This window comes from Lithobates pipiens, unplaced genomic scaffold, assembly GCF_037356315.1.
Source record: "Lithobates pipiens isolate NorthernLeopardFrog02 unplaced genomic scaffold, aLitPip1_a1.2 Scaffold_8, whole genome shotgun sequence".
Lineage (NCBI taxonomy): Eukaryota > Metazoa > Chordata > Amphibia > Anura > Ranidae > Lithobates > Lithobates pipiens.
Window position 1 is genome coordinate 32,146,657 of NW_027507903.1, and position 24,184 is coordinate 32,170,840.

Consider the following 24,184-nt stretch of genomic DNA (forward strand, 5'->3'; position numbering starts at 1 on the left):
GAGAGAGCAGAGGATCAGAGTGGTTGGTTTGAGTGATTTTAAAATGTTCCATATATATATATATGTGTGTGTGTGTGTGTGTGTGTGTATATATATATATATATATATATATATATATATATATATATATATATATATATATATATATATAATAATTTTATAACGGCACAAATATGCCATTGTTAGTAGTGTGTGCTCACCGACATTGTTATAAACACCTGTATCTTTAAGAAAATGTTTTTTTTTTTTTTTAGGAAAAGGAGAAAGACAGAGATAAAACAAAAGAGAAAGAAAAGGAACCCAAGGAAAAGGACAAAGATAAGAAGACAATCAATGGGCATGTGTTCAGCTCTACACCTGTCGTCGGTCCATTTAGTTGCAACCACTGTACAAAAAGCTTTAATAAAGATGGCTATCTGTGTTCAAGTAAGTGCTCCAGTGCGTATACATCCTTACTGTATAGCCTGTTAATGAGTTGGTGTCCGGTTTGAGTATGGTTTCATTTAAAGGAAGTGATTGCTTAATGTACTTGTTTGCATTTCTGCTTTACAGAAAACCACACACAACTTTTTTTTGCTATTTTGTATCTCCCTTTAAATCTCTTATTTGAATATAATTTCACTGTGCATTTTGTTTAAATGATCCCAATTGTATGTATGCTTTATTTTTTTATTTTTATTTTTCATCCCCTAGTGGCAACTTAAAGTGGTATTACATTCCAAAACACAATTGTAATGTACAGTGGCATAAAAAAGTTTGTGAGCCCCTTGGAATTAACTGGTTTTCTACAGTAACTTGCCATAAAATGTGTTTGGAATTTTTGACCTTTCCTGCTTACAAAACTGCTTCAGCTCAGACACATTTGCACAGCGTCTGGTGTGAACGGTTCTCTTGAGGTTATTCCACAGCATCTCTATGGGATTAAGGTCTGGGTTCTGACTGGGCCACTCCAAAAGGTTTGAGGACACTTACTTTGAGAATGGAGGTAGTGCTGCACTTTTTTGATTTGATTTAGCTGTTGGTGTGGGAACCCACATCAGTGTCTGGCAGCTACCTGTACTAAAGAATATATAGTTTGAATTGAATTTACTTGTGGATTAGGCATAGTAGCGAGGTGGTTAATTAAAAAGAGTAAAGCCTGGTACACACTGACCTTTTTTTGCTGGGTTGAACGAAACAAAAAAAAAAGCTGTCTGCGTTAGTACAGCAATAGTATAACATTAGTACAGCAATTTCCCTAGCTGAGCTGTTGTGTTCTGACAGAGGGACCCCCCCCCCCCCCACCAGAACACTCTGAAAAGTGCTTTCTTTCATTGGCTGAGAGCGCTGATCTGGAACCAGCCGGCTGCTCGTTTTCCAACATGCCCGTCCGGCAGAAGCCAGCCAAAGGGCCGGCTCCCATAAACATTCGGCCCGTGTGTACAGGGCTTTTTGACTTTGTTTGTCAAGTCCATGTAAACCTGCTAGTCCATCTAACACTACCCTCTCCCAAGAGTGACAATGCTGCTGTCAAAGGGTGACTGTATTTCTCCTCCATCCAGATTGTAGACATCCTAAGCCCTTGTTCACACTGCCGTGGGGCTTGCATACGACTTCAACAGTAAATGCAAGTCATGTTGAAGTCGCACCAAGTAGTGTAGGAACCTTTTTTCTAAGTTGCAGCGAATTGAGTCACACCGATTAGAATGGTTCCTTTGCCACTAATGGGGTGCAACTTGTCAGGTGATTTTGAACTCTAAAGTCACATGACAAGTCGCAGGAGTGTGAACCCGGGGCTAAGGCAGGAAGTCTGGCCTGATCACCAGGTGAAAATTAAAAGAAAAAAAAAATCCTAAAAATAAAATGCAGCCACCACACGTAAGGATTGGTAAGCTGGAATGTTGAATTATTATTTTGGAGGTTAGTACTGCTTTAACTAATCCTTGCACCTTGCACACACATTTTTATGTGGTGGACAGTGCGCAATAACTTTGTAGATGATACATGATAGCGGACAGCTTCGGCCTGCCTGACAGCAATATGGTGCAATGAAATGTTAGTGCCTGTGATTCAGGTAAATTAACAGTCTGAACATAATGTAAGAAGGTAAGGTATGGCTGGTGTTATGTAACTCTTTATTTCACATTTATTTTTAGATCTAATTTGCTGGGTGTTGGTAATCGCTAGATTCCCTAGGTTAGAGAACTCCTGTGGTATGACAGTGATATTAAATGTTTGATGAGGGAGATGTTTTTTTTTTTTTGTTATACAGAGTAAATCATATTTATTTAGCTTTCATTAGGGGACACAGGATCAGTAGACTTTTATAAGGCAATTGGATTATAACAATGGAAAACCAAAAATCCATTGGACAGTCAGGCATAACCCCTCCCGCTCCTGTCATGCTTCCGTTTTTGCTAGTGTCCCAGGGCAGGGGTCTCCAAACATTCTAAACAAAAGGCCAGTTTACTGTTCTTCAGAGTTTAGGGGGCCGGACTGCGATCAGTGGGAGTAAAAAAAAAATGCATTGAGCCTGTGGGTCACTAAGAGGAGGAATTGTGCCCCATAATGGGTGTTGGTGATAGGAACATACAGTGTGTGTGCCTGGGCACACCCTAATCACCCTGTGTGGTGCAGATTCCCCATTTAGATACCTGATATTTCACCAAAGCCCCTATCGAGGCGCTTAAAAAAATAAAAATATATATTTTTTTTAAATATATACATAAATAAAATTGTAAAAAATAAAATAAAATAAAAACTGACAGCATCCAGTAGCCTACTCAACCAGTCTCTGCACTAATGACACTGTCCACTGCTCTACTGACATTGTCAGTATATAAACGCACGCACACACATGTTTGAGCTTTGGGGTGCACAACCTAATGCAAGGGTGTTCAAACTTTTTTCAAAGAGGGCCAGATTGAACATGCGTGAGGGCCGACCATTTTGCCTGACATTCTTTGAACCAATAAAATTGGGTCTACGTGTCTTCGACTGAGCACTAATCAACTGCCCAACAAGAATGATCTTGCCTTTGTGGCTGTCTGGTGTGAAGAGGTGAGCTCAGGCATATTATTTGGAGATATATATATATATATATATATATATATATATATATATATATATATATATATAATATTGTGGCCCCCAACAAATCCCAGAGCACCGCTCAGGACTAAGGATTAGCTTGGCCATTTTATTTGGATATACCGTATTTATCAACGTATAACATGCACCTTCACTTTAAGAGGAAAGTTTCCAGAATATTTTAACTGTGAAGCAAAATGAGGGTCGTTGCCCATGAATGCAGCCTCACCATTGCCCATGAATGCAGCCTCACCATTGCCCATGAATGCAGCCTCACCATTGCCCATGAATGCAGCCTCACCATTGCCCATGAATGCAGCCTCACCATTGCCCATGAATGCAGCCTCACCATTGCCCTAAAATGCAGCCTCACCATTGCCCTAAAATGCAGCCTCACCATTGCCCTAAAATGCAGCCTCACCATTGCCCTAAAATGCAGCCTCACCATTGCCCTAAAATGCAGCCTCACCATTGCCCTAAAATGCAGCCTCACCATTGCGTGAATGCAGCTTTACCATTGCCATCAGTAAAGCCTGATCGATGCCCATCTGCAGCCTCGGAGGGAACAGGGAGGGGGGGGCGAGATGAGTGCCAAAAGATTTCATACAGGAGATTCTCCTGTTCTCTCAGCGGCCTCTTTAAGGCCCCTTTCACACTGATCCATTTTTCAGGTGCTACAGCGCTAAAAATAGCACCTGTATAGCGCCTGAAAAAGCGGCTCCTTTCACTCTAGTGTGAAAGCCAGAGGGCTTTCACACTGGAGCGGTGCGCTAGCAGGACGGTAAAAAAGTCCTGCTAGCAGCATCTTTGGAGCGGTGTATACCAAACTGTTCCTACCCATTGAAATCAATGGGGCAGCGCGGCTATACTGCCGGCAAAGCGCTGCTTTGTGGGGCGGTTTTGACCCTTTTTCGGCCACTAGCAGGGTGGCCTCTAAACAACGGTAAAGCGGCGCTAAAAAAAGCGCCGTTTTACCACAGACGCCCACACCGCCCCAGTGTGAAAGGGGCCTTATACAAAGTCCCGCCTCCTATGATAGACAGAACAGCTCTCACATGTCGGCTCAAAGCCAGAGAACTAAACAATCACATAACCGCTGATCACTCAGTTCTTGGTCTGCGCGGAGCGGAGAGCAGTGTCTCTTAGTCACCACACTCTGTTGTGCTCCTCCAGCGCTCACTGGAGCAGCGGAAGGGGTGGGTGCAGCTGTCTGTGGCTATCAGCTACGTGCTAAGAGACGGGCCAGCTGTAAATCACGCAGCTTGATGATGGATCCCGACAATATTGTTGGGATCCTTCCATAGCCTGGAGCAGTTCTGCCACGTCTGCTGATAGTGGGTAAAAGCCTGTTATTGGCTGATACTGGGTCACAAGACAGCAAAAGTAAGAGAGAGGGCAGTGACCCACAAGAGAAGTATGACCAAAACCGTATTGTATTTGTATTTAGTATAAGGTGTTCTCAGGGAAGGATGCTCAGGACGTCTTGTTTGTGTGAAATAGGCATCCTGCTTCAGAAATTGCTTAGTATAATGTTCATTAGTCAGAGTACATTGGTTACTAATTCTGGATTTGATGTACAACATCCCTCCGGTTGACATTGATGACGATGTTGTGAAGTGTGGAGCTAAGAAATCCCTGTGTTGCTCTCTGTGGAATCATCTGCATTCCATTCTGTGTGTACATACCATTACACCGAGGGCTCCTCCTTCTTTATTCCTCATGTGTGTATACATGGTACAAGCAGTTGGCACTGGAAGGGATAGCCAACACCTGTTCTACTGCACTCGGCTCCGGTGAGGGTGGCACTGAACTACAATACCAATGCAGATTTTTCACCTCTACATAACGCGTAAGTGCCAACATTATCTTCTATCGTTTTCTGACATAATCTGCTAAAGACTCGTTGGGGTCAGTTCATGAAGAGATAAATAATGCATACATTTCTGAATTAAAATAACGTATACGGTATTTATCTCAGAATATGCGTTGTTTACCGAATGTGTTACATATTTATTTTTTATTTTGTGATATTCTTTTTTTACATTCTAACACTGCACCAGAGGAAGAAATGAAGGCACACAGAAATAATATAAAAATGTGAAAACATTCTAGTGTGCTTTTCATTCACAGAACGATATTCCTCTGGTGAAATGTTACAATTCATTTTCATTCCTGAACTCGGCAGAACATTTCCATGCGGTTACTTTGTATATTTTTATTTACTGGCCAGTGCAGAGTCCCCCTTGTTGTTTTGTACTGCCTAACGGCAGGTGGCAAATTACCGCTTGTCAACTGAGTTGTTTGCAATTGTTGCAGCCTGTCCCCTGGGGGGAGGGGGGGGTTGGTTGCAGCCTGTCACCTCGGGGATGGGGGGGGCGATATAGCTTATCACCTGGGGAGGGGGGGGGGGGTTGTTGCAACCTGTCACCTCCGGGGGGGGGGGGTTTGTTGCAACCTGTCACCTCCGGGGGGGGGGGGTTTGTTGCAACCTGTCACCTCCGGGGGGGGGGGGGGCTGTTGGGGTTTGTAGCCTGTCAGCGGGGGGGGCGGGTTGCAGCCTGTCAACTCGGGAGGGGGGGCTTTGTGGTTTGCGGCCTGTCACCTCAGGGGGTGATATAGCTTATCACCTGGGGAAGGGGGGGTGGGGTTGTTGCAACCTGTCACCTCCGGTGGAGGGGGGCTGTTGGGGTTTGTAGCCTGTCACCATGGGGGGGGGGGGCTTGGTTGGTTGCAGCCTGTCAACGCAGTGGGGGGATTTTGGGGTTTGTAGCCTGTCAATGCAGCAGGGGGTGGGGGGGGGGGGGGGGGTTTGGGGTTTGTAGCCTGTCAATGCAGCGGGGGGTGGGGGTTTGTAGCCTGTCACCTCAGGGGATGGACGGGTACAGCTTACCACCTGGGGAGGGGTTGGTTGTGCCGCCTGCCGCTAACCTGCGCTGCACGGCCCAACTTCCAGCAGGTCAGGGGCCGGTACTGGTCCGCATACTGGTGGTTGGAATCCCTGCTTTAGTGAATGGACTTGATTTCTTTCTTGTTTTTTTTTTTTTTCTTGTTTGCAGTGTTTACCTCACATTCAATATTTTACTCTGATGAATTGACTCTCTTATTATCTCATGCGATATTTCTGAAAAATGGGTCGCATAACCTTCATATCACATGTGGTAACCTTTAGTGAATGGCCCCCATTGTACTATATGTGGGGCACTTTTCTGTTTAGAGGTTTTGTTTTATTTGCATATTGCACACTAGCTTCTAGCTGAATAATTACACTTAGACCAGATTTTGTTGTGTTTCTGGAAAGTTGCTGGTTGCACACAGCAGCCACAACTAGCCGGGGAAGATGATGTGCGGGTAATAATCACCGGCAGGTGTTGTGTGTTCGGTGCTCAAGAGGAGCTTTGTTTGAAAGAGGAAGTTTTTCCTTATCAATGCAGCATGAAAGGCGTTTCTGTATGGGATGACCTAGCACCAAAGGCATTTTTCTCAGGATAAAAATTTGTGTTCGTTTAAGAAAAACAAATCAGTGTATACGGGAGACGCCAAAGCAAAAACCTCCAGTACAGGAATGGCTGCATTGAAAGGTAGGAAGGAACAGGTATCGTGTCTTCTGCAGATTCATTATTTAGCTTTGAACTTGGGACTGACATCAGGGGTGATGCAAAAATGCTTTAAATCAAATCCTAACCCAAGAAGAAAAACAGATAGTATTGCAGCCTACAAGTCCTTAGATGTGGTGGCTGCATTCGTTTTCTTTTTTTACCACCTTTCTCCTTTATTTTAATCTGTAATCCTGCTGTTAACACGCTTCCAGTCCTAGGGTGACAACCGTAAAATAGGGCAGGGATGTTTTTAGTGCTACAGAACACATAACTGAATACTAATGTTTATAGGTAATGTTTATCCAGGGAATATTCAATTGCCTCTCGGGGCATCGGGAAGGAATTTTTTCCTCTGCTGGAGCAAAAGTTTCAGGGTAATTGCACAAAAGAGCAGAAATATACTTTTTTTTTTTTTTTTTTTTTTTAGCTTCTACAGCTGCATCCCACAGCAGCAGATTTTCTCCCCCTAAACTAAATATTTGTTGGTTTTCTATCCTCGTACACACGATTGGATTTTCGGCAGGGAATTGTGTGATGACAGACTGTTTTGCCTAAAATCCGACCATTGGTACGCTCCATCAGACAATTGTTGGCCAACTTTCCGCCAACAAACATTGGATGGCAGGCTAGTAAATTTTTGGTGCATGCTCAGAATCAATGCTCACCCAACATGACATTGGCAGAAGGTGCCCAAGAGCTGAAATTCCATGTATTACGTCACTACGTTCGTGTTTGTTGGCCGACAATTGTGTACCGTTTGTATGCAAGACAAGTTCACGGCACACGCCCTTGGCTTTGTCTGTGGAAAAATCTGATCGTGTCTTTAGTCTTGGCAAAACTTGAACGGTTAATTTCTTATCACGTGCTTGTGATCTGTAGGTGATGCATGTCAGCAAGGAGCCTCGCCCCCCCCCCCCCATAACCTCAGACTTGCATTGTTGGCTGTAATGTTTTGACCCCTTTTACACTTGTATAGCTAAAAAAAAAATAGCTTGGCACAGAAAATGCATAGTTGCACCACTGAACCTTTCCTGCAGTTTACACACCTAAAAAAAGACTCTTAAAGCCTGAAACCCAAAGAAACATCCGGCCAGTAACACATTTCCTGTCTCAGGGTGTCTTCACTCTGGATGGAGGAGATATGGAGACACCTTTTGGACAGCAGCAAAGTCAGTCTGACGAGAGGGAAGTGTTAGATGCACTTATAGATTTAGATTTTCACTAATTTAAGCTCAACTCCAGCTAACATTTTTTTAGGCTGTTGTATCGCCACATTTTTTCCCTATTGGGATAAATTGTTAAGCTACTATATCGTTTATTTTTATTTTATTTTTTTTGTATTTATTTTTTGGGTTTATTACCACTTTAATTGCAGTACAATTGTGAGAAAAACTTGAAATAATTGTTTTTTTGTTTTTTTAGTGACTGCTGGTTCAGGCTGTCATGGAGGCATTTTTTCAGCTCATCTTGTCTGATTTTATCATCTTGTGACGTAGTTTGTGTTTTCTGTCTGTACGTAGTGTAGCACAGATTGTGGTGTTGTCACTTACAAAGTGACCTCTCTTACACTGGGTCCGATTAATGAAAGGATGATAGACGTTCCTCAGGCAGGCAGTCCACAGCAACCAAATTCTTCCTCATTAAATCCTTTGCTGTGCTCTTTATGTGCTCCATATTTGGACCCTAGCTGTTAAAGCCCAACTCTGGGCAACTAAAAAGAAAATATCCCTTGCAATGATCATTCTGTTCCTCCCCACAGCCAGATAAGTCCCTGCAGCTTCTTCTCCCCAATGCTCCAGTGGTGCAAACTGAGTAGTGCAAACATTTCGGAGCCACGCAGGACCCCTTCGTCAGGCATGATGCTTACAAAGTGACATCTCTTACACTGGGTCTGATTAATAAAAGGCTGATAGAAGTTCCTCAGGCAGGCAGTCCACAGCAACCAGAATGAAAAGGAGAGTGTGATGTGTGGACTTGCATTAGTTCCAGCAAAGTGCAAGCATACGGGTTGGTAGATTGCAGGAAGAAGTACTACTAAGCACTATTACCCTTGTGTTGATTTCAGGCTGTTCAGAATTAATCACAGTTAACATCAAATCATAAGTGGAAATTCTGTCATTTCTGGTTTGTGTACACGATGTATATGATGAGTCAGAACTTTGAGGGGGAGGTTGCAAAGAAAACAGTTCAGCTAGAAGACCTTGCGTTGCAACATAGCCATGTCCTTTTCTTACAATAACCTGATGTTAAGTCTGGAAGTGTTAAGGCACACAAGCTTCAAAAAATGATTTGCTAAATTGTGCTTTGCGCAAGAGAATGTGTACAGTGGGTGGTTCGCTCTGCCCTTTGTTGCTGGAAATTTGCCCTTTGATGCTGTGCTCTTTATGTGCTCCATATTTGGACCCTAGCTGTTAAAGCCCAACTCTGGCCAACTAAAAAAATTTTTCCCTTGCAATGATCATTCTGTTCATTCTGTTCCTCTCCACAGCTAGATCGGTCCCTGCAGCTTCTTCTCCCCAGTGCTCCAGTGGCGCAAACTGAGTAGTGCAAAATTTCCGAGCCACGCAGGACCCCTGCAGGTCCGAAATGGGTCACAGCACAGAGTAGTGCAATTTCTTCAATTAAAAAAATAAATAAAAATACACTTGGACTTAATTGAAGATCCATGGTGTGCGGGCGAGTATCTACAGCAGGGGTGCCCAACCAGTGGGCCCTCTGATGGGGCCCTCAACCTCCTGCTCTGGGATGGCTGTTTGGCAAGCCCGGGTCACTGATCTGTCATCCTAGAGCCTCAGTGTTGTGAATGAAGTCGGCTGTGGAGAAGAGCTGCATAAGCCAATGCTTCCTGTATAGCGCTGGCTCCTGTTACAGGCGGAGTGATACCATATATGGCCATATCTGTTCTGCAGTGGGTACTGGGCTGCTTTTAAACTGATCTGCAGGTGCACCACCTACCTTGAAGGGCCCATAGAGTAGAGTGGGTTGTATCTGTGTCTGCTGTCTATATGCAGAGTGGACACAGACCTGTCATCCGCCCGCTCCATTCATTGTGGCCCGCGACTGGTTACCAAGTCAGTTAAGTGGCCCTCACTCTTTGAAAGATTGGGCATGCCTGATCTACAGCGTGACACCAAGGGAGAGTCCACCGCCAGAGCATTGGGGAGCGCCATCTGCTGGAGAAGCGGAGGATCAGGTAAGTAGAATTGTTTCTCCTCTTCCCTAGATGAGATGGGGTTGATTTACTAAAGGCAAATTTCAGTTGCTCTCTGCAATTGCAGTTGCTCCAGAGCTTAGTAAATCAGGTAAGGCTTCACATTGCAAATAAGTACCCAGTCACGTGCAAGAAAAAAAAAATGTTATTTGTGATATTGTTCATTCTCTGTTCCAAGATCATTGCACCTCAGGAAAGCAGTTAAATGAAAAAAAAAAAGGAGAAAAATAAAAGAAAACTAAGTTTCCTCCATCCATGCTACACTTTTCCGATGGATGACTCTCCCACGGCTATTGTATTTTGACAGCTGGCACCGTCGGCTGTCAAAGTATCCAAACAGTACCTGCAGTTGATTGGATGCAGATTCTGTTTGGCTGATCATTTTCCACCAGTTCCTTACATTTTTCAGTCAAAGGATGTCAGCCAGGGGATGACCAATGGGCCTTTCCATGGGAGCTTCTTTCAACCAGGCCATCAGGAACTGGATGAAATTCACTCTGTGTATGGTTAGCTTTAGACTAAACCACAAACACCAGGGGTGTTTTTTTAAGTGAAGATATCCCAAGGCAAACATGCTAATTTTTCCAAAAAAGCAAACAGGAGGCCATTGTTTCACAACCAATTAATTGTTGGTTTGTTTCTGTAAGCAGAATGGTTGCCCTCGCTGTTCGTTTGTGGTGTGTGTAGCCTTCTGGTACTTTCAGATACATTCTGTACTAGTCTAAATTACCGCGTGATGTGTTTCTACTGTACATTCAGTAACTCAAGTGCTGGGTGTTGCCTTAAAAAAAATACAAGTGTCTCCTTCACCGGCTGACATGGCTTGTGTTTATACATCATACAAAGGCCTGAGGGAAATACATGTAATTAGCCATCTAATAGTTGCTTTAGAAGCGTGATGATGCCTGATGCATCACTAAGCTATCTGCTGGTCATTGATAGATCTGTTCATCAGGGCAGGTAGTGTTGTCGTTCCACTTCTTGCCCTGATGAAGCCGTCCTTTAAATTGTGGCAATATCTCTGTGACATGGATATATACACCAAATTGTTAAAATTATTGGGACGCCTGCTTTTACATGCACATGAACTTTACTTGTATCTCAGTCTTGGTCCGTAGGGTTCAATATTGAGTTGGCCCACCCTTTGCAGCTATAACAGCTTCAACTCTTATGGGAAGGCTGTCCACAAGGTTTAGGAGTGCGTCTATGGGAATGTTTGACCATTCTTCCAGAAGCACATTTGTGAGGTCAGGCACTGATGTGGACAAGAAGGCCTGGCTTACAGTCTCCACTCTAATTTATCCCAAAGGTGTTCTATCGGGTTGTGGTCAAGACTCTGTGCAGGCCAGTCAAGTTTCTTCATCCAAAACTCACTCATCGATGTCTTTATAGACCTTGCTTTGTGCACTGGTGCACGGACATGTTGGGACAGGAGGGGGTCATCCCCAAACTGTTCCCACAAAGTTGGGATCATGAAATTGTCCAAAATGTCTTTGAATGCTGACGCCTTAAGAGTTCCCTTCACTGGAACTAAAGGGTCAAGCTCAATCCCTGAAAACCAACACCACACCATAATCCCCCCCTCCACTAAATGATTTGGACTATTGCACAAAGCAAAGTCATGGGGTGGGGTTGGAACACACAATGGTAGAGGACAAGGTTCTTTGTGTGGCACTACATACACATTTAGGACTTTTTTTTTTTTTTTCTTTATAATATTGGATTTCACTACAATTATTTTTGTATGACCTTATGTACAATGTTTACTCATTTGTATATAGGTTAGTGGTTGTTTAGCACAGATTTTTTTCTGGATTTGACAGTCTTATTGCCACTACAGCACCCAACATAAATGGTTTTCTTACTGTAAGGAGTGCCGTGTAATATTGACCCTGTGTAAATGCTGCACATTTGCTAATGACAGCTTAAAGGGAATCTCAGCCAGCTGCCAAAAGCATGATAATCTAGAGCAAGGGTCTCCAAACTTTCTAAACAAAGGACCAGTAAACTGTCCTTCAGACTGAGGGGGGGGCCGGAGTGAGGCCAATGGGAGTAGAAAATGTCCTGGTGGATGTAAACAATGCCCCATTGTTTAGTGTCAGTGTTAGGAATAGTGCCCCATTGTTTTTGTCATTAGGAGGAATTTTACCCCTTTCATTGGTGTTAGTGGGGGGACATATACTCAATTGTTGGTGTCGGTGGGAGGAATAGTAGCCCATGATTGATGTCTATGGGAAGAATTATGCTCCATCATTGGTTTCATTAGAAGAAATTATACCCCACTGTTTGTGTCATTAGGAGGAATTGTGCCCCTTCATTGGTGTGAGAGGACATTCTTATGCAGGATTTATATACCAACAGTTTGTGCAGCACTTTACAACAGGGCGTACAGATACAATTCAATACAGGAGGAATCAGAGGGCCCTGCTCATTAGAGCTTACAATCTAGGGATATGCCCAATTGTTAGTGTCAGTGGGAGGAATAGTACCCCATGGTTGGTGTCAGTGGGAAGAATTGTGCCCCATTATTGGTGTCATTGGTGTGTGAGGAAGGACATATGCCCAACTGTTGTAAATGGGAGGACACATGCCCAGTTGTTGGTGGCATTGGATGGAATAGTGCCCCAAAGGTCAGATAAAAGCAAAGGGCTGCATTTTGGAGACCATTGATCTACAGACCTCACAGTGTCTGCATGTAGACTATTATTTCCTGCAGGAAGGGTGCAACTATACTGACTCTGAGGAATACATGTAAATACCATAGGGCAGAGGTACTGTATAGCGTTCTTTAGGATCTGTTCCTGGAACCAGATCAATTCTCTGTGCCTAAGAATTGAAAACTCTTGGCCTTACCAATGTTATCAAGGTAAAAGTTTGTATTTTCTATGTAATCTGGCAAACATGACATATTTTACTGTCTTACAGTTAAAATATGCCAACACTGCATGGAATGTAACGGCAGATCACAGCGCACATTGTGCAACGCTCATTCTTATCTTAAGTTTGAAATGTTTTCCCTTTTTTTTTTTTTGTTCTTCCTCTACACAACCCTGTGTTCATTGGTATGCTTTGGTTTAATATTTAGTAACTGACGATAATATTCTGTACACACTACACAGCACCTGGGATAAGCAACCATAGTGAGACATGTTCCACTTTCTATAATAAATACAAATATGAACAAGACAACCAAATTTACTAACATAATGCTTGTGCATCTGAGCAGGACAAACCTCAAATGTCAATCTATTTAAAGTCTTATTCACACCTATGCATTTTTAGTGCTTTTTGCATTTTGCAGATTTGCACTACAGTCCATTTAACATTGTTTCCTATGGAACATATTCTGTTGTGCAAATCTGCAAAATGCAAAAAGAACAAAAAAAAAAAGCATAGGTGTGAATCCAGCCTAAACCCTTCTATGCATATAGCCAGTAGCACTGCTCACCCCAGCACCTACCATTTGTTAAGTGGTGCCTTCCTCGTGTAACCTGTCACTGCTTTGTAATTTTTCTTCTTAAAGTGGATCTTCACTGCATCTGAGCACCACAAACAAAAAATACTATTTTAATTCATTTTTAATATATAACGCAAGCTCCCCCATCCATCTATGTCTCCATGCTTCATTTTGTTGGGGAATCACTTTGAAAAACAACCCCCTAATATTTCTGGCTGTGGCCATCTTGAGTAAGGGCAAATGATTTATGTAGCACTTCCTGGAATCGATCTGCCCTTAGACCAAACATGCATGCAGGAGAGTGTGCTTGGCTAAGAAAACAATTCCTCCCCTCCTGAAGACTCATGGGATGTATGACCTAATTTGCCTAGGCAAGAAACTAGGAAGTAACTGAAGAAATGTAAAAAATTAAAGTTTAAAACAAGTTAATATCCTATACATTCCTATCTATTTACGTATGCTAGCAGCATGAGGATTAAAAATAATGATAGATATATATATATAGATATCTATATATATATATCTATATATATATCTATATATATATCTATATCAAAAATAGGGAGGGGAAAGGGAGAAAAAAAATAGAGATGCGCTAGGCCGGTCCTAGTGCAACATCATTTATTATTTTAAAAAACAAAACAAAAAAAACATAAGCAATCCAATATAATGTGCACTTGCATAGTGCTTCAGTAGGTAAAGGCTGCATTTCCAGCTGCGAGACGGCACCCGTTGATCTTTGTTCTTGCATCCCAGGAATTCTAGCAGTAGTAATTCACCATGTACCATCGTGCCAGACATTGGAAAGCCTTTACCTACTGAAGCACTATGTAAGTGCACCTTAAACTGCATTGCTTATGCTATATATATTTTTTTATAATGATGCTGCACTAGGACCGGCCTGGTGCTTCTTTCTCTCTTTCCTCCATCTCCCTACATACAGTTCTTGGGTCCCCAGCCCATGCTGGAAGCAGCCTTGCCACCTTTCACAGCATTTGCATCAGAGACTCTCTCTAGCGGACCCCACTATAATATCCGCATTATGCTTTTTAGAACTTCCAATTATTAATCACTATTATCTTGCTGGTGCTTTTATCACACTAAACCAGGCTCCAGAAAGTGTGCAGCATTCACCACTCCCCTTAACGAATGGGATTTTCTAGCACTGAGTTTCACACACTATTTTTTTTTATTTTTTATGTGTTTTTATCTTTTTAAGTTATAATCTTTTTGAACCTTCTGTGTTCACTCAGAATGGCTCTTTAATTATTTCTTCTTTTCATACATCAGGGGACAGAGAGCCATAGTAGTTACTATGTGGATTATAGGGCCACTAATAAGTGCTGGACACTGGCACGCCCTTACACCAGAAGTGCGATCTTAGTTCCTTTTTTCGTTTGCATATCCCTACTGTACATTTGTTTACCAGACTGGTTATGGAAAAAATCTCCTGGCATTTTCCCTGATGGTGATCAAGGACAATTCTGTGGCTAATATCCGTTTGGATATAAAAGCTGATCTGATGGAAGCTAGACCCTTACCTGATGTCAATCCGGAACCTATAGATTGTCACCATACAGTACATCTGACTGAAACTGCTGCATTATAGAACTATTTTTTTCCGGTCTTCTATCCATAGAAGTACAAACGTGACACTCCCCATTGCTTTATCATGCAAAAAAAAGTCCCTGTGCCCTGTTAGGTGAAGAAGGGTTACCGGAGGCTCTGATTTCTTTTTTGATTTTTTTTTTTTTTTTTTTAACAATCGCATATCTTCCTTACTAGTTGAGTCTAGTTGAGTGCACTCCCAAAAAAAGTATGTCAGATAATTAGTTGGTGAGGTTAACACATTAGTAAACTATATTGTTCAGCCTGTGTAGACAATGGCAAATACAGTACACGGGGTCTCCTCTGATGACTTTTTATTGAAGAAACATCCTGGACAAAAGCTACAACTGACGCATTTCTGCCTAAATTGGCCTTTGTCTCATGAGTCCCAAAACAGTCTAAAGCTGGCCATACATGGATGAACATTTGGGCCAGTTCAGCAGGAACCAACTGAATTTCCATCAATGTATGGCCATTCCCGTTCAAAAGGAGTTGATCTAATAATCAACGACTTCTAAACAGGACTGTTGGTATATTTTCACTTGATCAGCACTTGCAGTCAATCGGCTGCATCATGAATTAGCAGAGGGGTCCCGATGTGAGAATATAATAGTGCATCGGGGGGCGGGGGGATTAGGGAAATCCCCTATCCGCCTTGAATGCGTGGATGGGAGAACCAGTTTGCTTCTTTTTTTTTTCTATCAGCTGTCTGGCTGATCAAAAGAACTGCAGAGAGTTCCTTCAATGAAGTGTTACCAAAGTAGAGGCTTTGTGCTGGTAATTGTCATTGTCTATACCAGCGGTCTCCAAACTATGGCCCAGGGGCTGGATGTGGCTCTTGGCTTGCCTTTATCTGGCTTTTGGGGAACTATTCCTCCCACTGACAACATTGATAGGGCACTATTCATCCCATTGATACCAGCAAAGAAGCACTAATCAAATGATGGGACATTGTTTATGCCTACCGATGCCAGGACATTTTCTGCTCCCACTGGTCACAGTCCGGCACCCCTGAAGTCTGAAGGACATTATACCGGCCCTTTGCTTACAAAGTTTGATAACCCCTGATCTATACTATTTAGACCTGGAAAGAGGAATCCTCAACATGTGCTTAATGGGATGTTGATCGGTGTATGTTCAGTTTTTGGATGCCACCAGCCTGTGTAGCTATTTCCAAGGTGGCTTGTATGTATGCAAACATCCAGATTTAACTCCAAGTTTTTTGTTTTAGGTTGCAGAAGCATTTTGTGGTGATGTTTTATGTAACATTACATGTGACTGATAGCTAGGCGACGCATAGGAAAATAAATACTGTTTGTTTTCTCAGCCATTTCCTTCTAGTGACTGTCATCCTACATGAGAATTGCTTTACACAAACTTTTCCTTCCTTTGACAATGTAAAACATTACATTAACACAGGAGGTTCTGTAAGCTCCTGTTCAAAGCTTTATATGGATCTGTCTATTTTCCCATCATAAATATGATCCAAAGGTGGAACTGAACTTCCATATTTGTTGCCACTTGCGGAACTTGTAATGCTTATTTTAGTAATGACTTAGATTGACATTTCCCATAGTAGCATGTTAATTCATACAACAAAAATAGCTTTAGTTGTGGGATTTGGTTGATATTTCTGGAAAGGGTGGTGTACTGCCAGATTATGACATGTTGGTCATCATAAAATAATAATTCATTTTCCAGTAACTCGCAGAAAGACCGGAAAGACTACAATTTTTTTGGAATAGTTCTTGGATAAGGTTGTGTAGCAAAAACCAATGATGAAACATTTCTGGGGTTGTGATGGTGGCACTTGTTTAGTCATTGTTTAACCGCTTGCCGACCAGCTCACGCCGATATACGCGGGCAGAAGAGCACGTACAGGCAGATTAACGTACCTGTACGTTGCCCTTTAAGAAGAGGATTGTGGACGCACCTGCCACGACCTCCGTCGGTGTGATAGCGGACTCGATGTCCGCGGGCATATCTGCAATCGTCTCACGGAGAAGAACAGGGAAATGCTGATGTAAAGCATTTCCCTGTTCTGCCTAGTGACAGGACACTGATCACAGCTCCCTGTAATCGGGAGCAGTGATCAGTGTCGTGTCACACACAGCCCCTCCCCCGACAGAATCACTCCCTAGGACACACTTAACTCCTTCAGCGCCACCTAGTGGTTAACCCCTTCACTGCCAGTCACATTTATCAGTGCCAGTTGACTGCCAGTACACAGTAATCCATGCCTTTTTTTATTGCACTGATCGCTGTATAAATGTGAATGGTCCCAAAATCACGTCAAAAGTATCCGATCTGTCCGCCATAATGTTGCAGTCACAATAAAAATCGCTGATCGCCGCCATTACTAGTAAAAAAAAAAAAATTATAAAAATGCCATAAAACTATCCCCTATTTTGTAGATGCTATAACTTTTTTGTGCAAACCAATCAATAAACACTTATTGCGTTACTACATATTTTTGGGGAAAAAAATTTATACGTATCGGCCTAAACTGAGGAGAAAAAAAAGTTTTTTTTGTGGGGATATTTATTATAGCAAAAAGTAAACCAATAATGCCCTTTTTTTTTTTTTTTTTTTTTTTTTTTTTAAATTGTCGCTATATTTTTGTTTATAGCGCAAAAAAAAAAATGCAGAGGTGATCAAATACCACCAAAAGAAATCTCTATTTGTGGGGAAAAAAAGGACATCAATTTTGTTTGGGAGCCACATCGCACGACCGTGCAATTGTCAGTTAATGCGACGCAGTGCCGAATCTCAAAAAGTGATCTGGTTGTTGGGCAGCCAAATGGTCCGGGGCTTAAGTGGTTAAAATCCAAAGCATACAGTCGAAACGGCCAACCAGGTGAACAGACCAGCACAGAATACAATGCTAAACCAAATATTAATGGTGTAGAGCACGGGTGTCCAACCTGCGGCCCACCACAAAATCGCTAACTTGCGTAAAACTGTTGTTTGTTTTTTTTTGTAAAAATGCGCTTGCACTAAGCGAACACATGCAGCTGAAGAAACCTTTCAGAGGGTCTCTTTACTGGACCTTTATCGGTTTTATTGTCCCCCACTCTTCACAATTGCGCCTTATTCATGCAATCGGTTTTTGGGCAGCACCTATATTTGTGAGCAACTATTTTCAAGGGCGAAGCACACAAAGGGCGCAATTAGACCCAAAATATCTGATGAGCATCTTAAGAATTCATTGAGAATTGCTATTCCATCCAACCAGATATTGATGTGTTATTTTATAAAAAGCATTAAATATCGCACTTGTTTTATGTTGGCCTCTTTTTTTACTTTTGTAATTTAAATTTTTTTTTTTTTTTTAATATTACGTTTCTTTACTCTGGTACATTATTTACATCAGTGAAAGTTAACTTGTGATCTGCCCGACTTTTTCTGCTCATCAGCTCTCTTTATTCCTCTTCTTCTAATGTGGCCCAGAAAGGTCAAAAGGTTGGACATCCCTCCCAACCAGATAATAAAAATGTTCATATGTTAAAATGGGAAAGAGATTTAGCTCAAAACTTCACCTGGGACCAATGGAAAAAATCATTCCAAATAATCAACAAATCATCATAGTGTATAGAATACTGGGACAATGCTCAAAAAATAACAGGTGGTATTCAACCCCATATAAATTATCCAAAATCTATCCATCTACTCTCGAGACTTGTTGGAGGTGTAATGAGCAAACTGGAAATCTTATACACACTCTCTGGAGTTTCAATACCCTGAAAAGCTTTTGGAACTCAGTCTCAACATTCATAGCAGATATTACAGGAAACCTTTCCAATCTTACTCCTGCTTCAACCTTATTAGGTATAGACCTTGAGAAATATCCCACTATACATAGAACAATTGTAGCCCACATTTTAATAGCCTCGAGACTTACAGTTGATTACCTCTGGAAATCTATGGAAGCACCCAATCTATCTACTGTCATAACCAGATTGAACTCCCAGGCACAATTTGAACTATTGCTTGCTTATAAAAACCACTCCACCACTTTTAGTAGAAAATTGAAAATTTGTTTATCCCACCCTAGAGCCTTAAAAATTACCTAAAAGAATGTAAAATTTAAGCTTATCCTAAAGTTTGAAATACTTTGATCCTTCAATTAAGCAATTTCCCGGTGTAGAACACTATCTCAGATATTCCTTATTTGTTGGTTATTCGTTATTTTTAATTTCCCCTTTCCCAATGTTATTTGCATACTTAGTTAGTATTGACTGATGCACAGTTATAGTCCATTCACACAGGGGCAACTTTGGATCCGACTTGAAGTCGTCCCAAGTTGCCTAAAGTCGTGCAACAAAATCAATGTAAGTGAATGAGAGCCGTCTTAATGCACACTACCGAAGTCGCTCCGACTTCAGAAAAGGTTCCTGTACTACTTCAATCCGACTTCTAGGCAACTTGTACCCATTGATTTCAATGGAAGTTGCCTCCAAGTCTGATCCTCTGTCTTAACGGAAGCAACTTTCCAGGAAGTAAAAATAGTTTTCTAGACAAACCCCTCCCTCCCACAGAACTGATTATTATGTGATTGACCACTGACAAAGTCCCTTGTCCTGGAGGCAACTTCAAGTTGCCTTGTAAGTTGCCTCAAGTCGTGCTGTGATTCATACTCAAGTCGTGTCCAAGTTGCCTCCCAAAGTCTCGCTGGAAGTCGTGTTGCCCCTGTGTGAATGGACTCGTAAAGTGGTGACCTTCCAGACCTACAGCTTGAACCCATTTGGGGTAGGCTGGACTAGGCCATCAAGGTTTGAACAAGTTCTATACTATATGCCTTCACAGTTTATTGTATTACAAATGTAATGTACAATGTAAAAATGTATATGCAGCAGCTTTAATTGCTATGTTATTGATTGATAAAATAAAAATTCATTGACAAGAAAAAATTATAATTTTGAACATCCCTAGTGTAGAGTTTTGTAAAGTTAAAAAAAAATATTGAACTGCATATACACCCTCTTGTCCAAATCTTACTATATGATTCTTCATGTGTGTATAACGTATTCATTACCTGTTTTCTTTCTATCAGATTGTAACTCCATTGTACATAAAGGCTGCAGAGAGAACTTCATTCCCTGTGCAAAAGTCAAAATGAAGGTAAGTTTCCTTCTAGTTTTTATGTGCTACTTTTCATTTACTCTTTTTTTGTAACATCCAACTATAGTTTGCCTGATGCTTGCACTGACTCACATCTCCCCATTGGAAAGTTTCTCCTCACCTCCAGGTCTGGTGACAACAGTAAAATAGATTTTTCCCTATTCTTTTAATAGAAATAAAGAGAACAAAAACTGGGTGTTCTAAGGGTTGCCTTTCGGTATTAATAATAACTAACTAGATACACAAAAAAGTATTTTGTAAAAAGTCCGTAAGTTTTATTGTACTAAAATTAAAATATACCTAAAAGCATGTAACAAGTCTTAATCTTCTGATGGAAAACCTACAATGAGAAGAATTACTTTCAAGTACAATGGTTCAATTAGGTGTTTCGCGGTTAGATATCAATTCTTCAGATTGCCAAATTATATCTCTGGCCCCTAAGGGTAGAAACAGAGTACCTTGTACTGAGAAGAGCTGTGAGGACGCATATAATTTTCCCATAGTGGTCCCTTTTTTGCCTCCCCCACAACCTAGGATGATTTGAACCTCTCCTTTACGATCTATGGTTTTGTGTTTGAGATTTTGCATCAAATAAAGTAAATTGGCAATTTGAAGAAGCAGTATCTAACTACAAAACGCGTAATTGAACCATTGTATTTAGTGATATTAAAGCGGAGATCCGCCAATTTTTTATTTTATTTTTTTTAAAGTCAGCAGCTGCTGACGTTTAAAATAAGGACACACACCTGTCCAGAGCACCCGCGATGTCGGCACCCCAGGCCGAACCGTCCCTTGGTCCTCGAATGCTGCCGCCGCCCTCTTCGGTGAGGAAATCGGGAAGCGAAGCCTCGCAGCTTCACTTCCTGGTTCCCTGCTGCATATGCGCAAGTCACGCTGCGCAGTCCAAATGGTTCCTGCTTTCTCTGGGATCGGTTTGTCTCCCAGAAGACAATGGGGGGGACGGGAAATGTGGTAGCCCCCCACAGATTCTGCAGGGGTATATGCCCGGAAGTGGGTGCAAATAGCTGTAAAGGGGGGGTCCCTTTACCGCTGCTGCTAGAGGTAATGACGGGAGTCAGCAGAGCACTCTCTGCCGTACCCACACAGTGGACCATCTGCTCTTCCTTTCCGCGGCTCCCCCCATTGCTGCAGACAGATGCCATGTCAGGACAGAAGGCAGAAACTGCAGGAGAAAGTCAGCTGATGGCCAACAACATGCAGGGGGAGGAATTTTCTGCTGTGCGCAGAGACCCCATGTTGGAAGAGGCATCACTGGAGGCATGACTGACACTGAGGGCAAGTAAGTGCCAGCACCACTGATCGTATCCCCATCACCACTGACTGAACCACCACCACCACTGCCTCTTACTGAACACCCCCACCACCACCGCTACCTCTGACTGAAGCCACCACCATCACCACTGCCTCTGACGGAACCCCCCCCCCCCCCCCTTACCACCACCGCTGCCTCTGATTGAACTCCACCACCACCACTGCTGCCTCTGACTGAACCCACCACCACCTCTGACTCAACCCCACCCTCCTTACTTCCCCCTCTGCCTCTGATTGAACGCCCCACTACCGCTGCCTCTGACTGCTCCCCCTCACCACCACAGCTGCCTCATATTGAACCCCACCTGATAAATTCATTTAATTGTCATGATTTAAAATAATAGATGTGAGGGCCTTTTGGTGAGCATAATTTTTTGGGGGGGAGGCAGCATTGCATTTTTGGACCCAGGCAGCACAAAGTCTTGGGACAGCCCTGCTTTATACTGTATGTTGATCTGTATGTCCATTGTGCCCTCCAATTGGTCTGGTATGGAGCTCTAGTAGGGTCTTCAACTGAAACCTGGTATGCTGAGTTTCTTCTTTAAAAACCTGACACAGGATTCAACGTGTTCCCGGTCTGTCCAAACTACAAAAAAAGTTTTGATTTTTAATATACTTTAAATGGATTCATAGGAATTAAGTATATTTGAATTTATAGTACTGTACTTGTATGACACTTTTCAGAAAAATCTCTCTGTGAACTAATCCTCACCATCACAAAAGAATGTACAAAAGAGAAGCGTTCATTGGTGTAGTCGTGTCTGGGCTGTGAGAGTCCTGTAGCCCTGTGGCAGTGTGTACGTACGTATTTAGACAGGTGTGATCGGCTACACCCCTGTACCTCCTGTACTCACGTGTTGTGTTACTGTCTCAGTCTTCTCCTGACTATGGAAAGAATACATAGCTGCTACCAATACAGTTGGGAAAACATTTTGCTAAAACGGTTTCCAGGTGCTTTCCCCTTGCAATTTTCATATAAATAAGATTAACACTGGATAAGTGGTTAGCACTTCTGTTTAGCAGCACCTAATGGTTGGAATCCCAACCATGGCACCACCTGTATAGAGTTTTGAAGATTCTCCCTGTACCTTCGTGGTCTCTTCTGGAAATTCTGGTTTCCTCCCACACTCTAAATACATGCTGGTAGGGTAATTGGCTCCGGTCTAAACTGTCCCTAGTATGTGTATGTATGAATGCGAGTTAGGGATCTTGGATTGTAAACTGATTGAGTGTGGGGACTCATGTAAATGATGTACAATATATATGTAAAGCTCTGCATAAATTAACAGCACTATATAAATACTTCACTTGTAATAAAAAATGTAACCTAACTGGAGCTGTTAGGGCATCCAGATTACTTGCCTTACTTACCAGCTACTGCTTTGGGCAGATTAGAAAGGTAATGGATGCCCTTTTGTGCAGGCAATTGGCTCATTTACAGTACATCTATTCACCTAAAGCTGGCCATAGACCGTTTGAATCTAGGCCAGTTTAGCAGGAACCATGTATGGTAGAGCTGCACAATTAATCGCTAAGAATCGTTATTGTGATCTTGACTAAAGTGTTTCACAATTCTTTCTGTGCAAAGAATTCTCTCTGCTCTTCTGAAGCCACAGCCCTCAAAAGAAAGGAAGAGAAAAACCGAGCAGTCTGTCAAGAATCAAAACATTCTTTATCAGTTGAACTTAAGTATAAACATTGTAACAATTTGTCAATGGAATAGACTTTGTGTGTAAGGTAACATGCGGACCGTATGTCCGTATTTCATCCATCCATTTTCGAATGAAATACAGACATACATGCATCCCTATGGGATAGCGGGTGTCAGCAGACGAACATCCGCAGACACCCAATATCATCTGTTTCCGCTATGGTCCAATGCTGCAGATGGAGGAAAATACAATTTTTCTATCCGTCTGTAGAGCAGATCGGAAGAACACGGACAGACGGTCCATGTTCATCCGATCCCCCATAGAGGAGAGCTGAGATCTGACAGGGCGGTCCCTGCACAGTGTGCAGCGGATGTTCACGGGGCGGATCATCATGGATCCGTCCCGTGTGAAAGGGGCCTCGGTGAAAAAAGTTTAACCACTTAAAGCGGACCTTCACCCTAAAGTGGAAGGTCCGCTCATCGGAACCCCCCCCCCCCCCCCCACGGTACCACAATTGGCACCTTTCAATTTTTATTTTTTTTGGTATATACCCTAGAGAATAAAATGGTGGTTGTTGCAATATTTTATGTCACACTGTATTTGTGCAGCGGTCTTTCAAATGCAATTTTTTTGAAAAAAATACTTAAAAAAAAAAATAGAATTGAATGAAAAAAAAACACTAACCACTACAGTTAGCCCATTTTTTTTTTATTTTTTTTTTGTATAATGTGAAAGATTTTATATCGCGAGAATCGTGATCTTTTTATTCTAAGCAAAAAAATTGTGATTCTCATTTTGGCCAGAATCGTGCAGCTCTAATGTATGGGCAGGCTGAATGTATCCAAGTTGATCGATCAACTTTTGTACAACCAGCTTGTTGGATTTTTCCAGCGATTTTTTTTTTTTATTTTTTTTGCCAGCAGCTATAGCTGCAAGCAATAATCACTGTGTGTTCTCCTGACTGGGACGCCTCCAACCACTGGGAGTACACAATATCTTCGTGGGAGGGATTCCCCTATCAACACTGACTGTGGTTGCAGGAAATAAAATTGCTTTATCTGTAGCTGGCTCACAGGCCCGTACACCCGATTAGAAAATCATACAAAAAATATTGCCTTCGAAGCGTTCATATGGTAAT

At 42.2% G+C, this 24,184-nt stretch overlaps 1 protein-coding gene across 7 annotated transcripts in view; it reads left to right on the top strand.

Annotated features, from left to right (window-relative positions):
• AKAP13 (A-kinase anchoring protein 13) overlaps nucleotides 1-24,184 on the top strand; it is a 440,963-nt gene that overhangs the window by 362,718 nt on the left and 54,061 nt on the right. For all 7 annotated transcript variants that reach the window (XM_077472410.1, XM_077472415.1, XM_077472413.1 and 4 more), the window contains 2 exons: nucleotides 255-426; nucleotides 19,995-20,062. In XM_077472410.1, coding sequence (XP_077328536.1) covers nucleotides 255-426; nucleotides 19,995-20,062 — 240 coding nt within the window. The remainder of the gene's footprint in view (nucleotides 1-254; nucleotides 427-19,994; nucleotides 20,063-24,184) is intronic.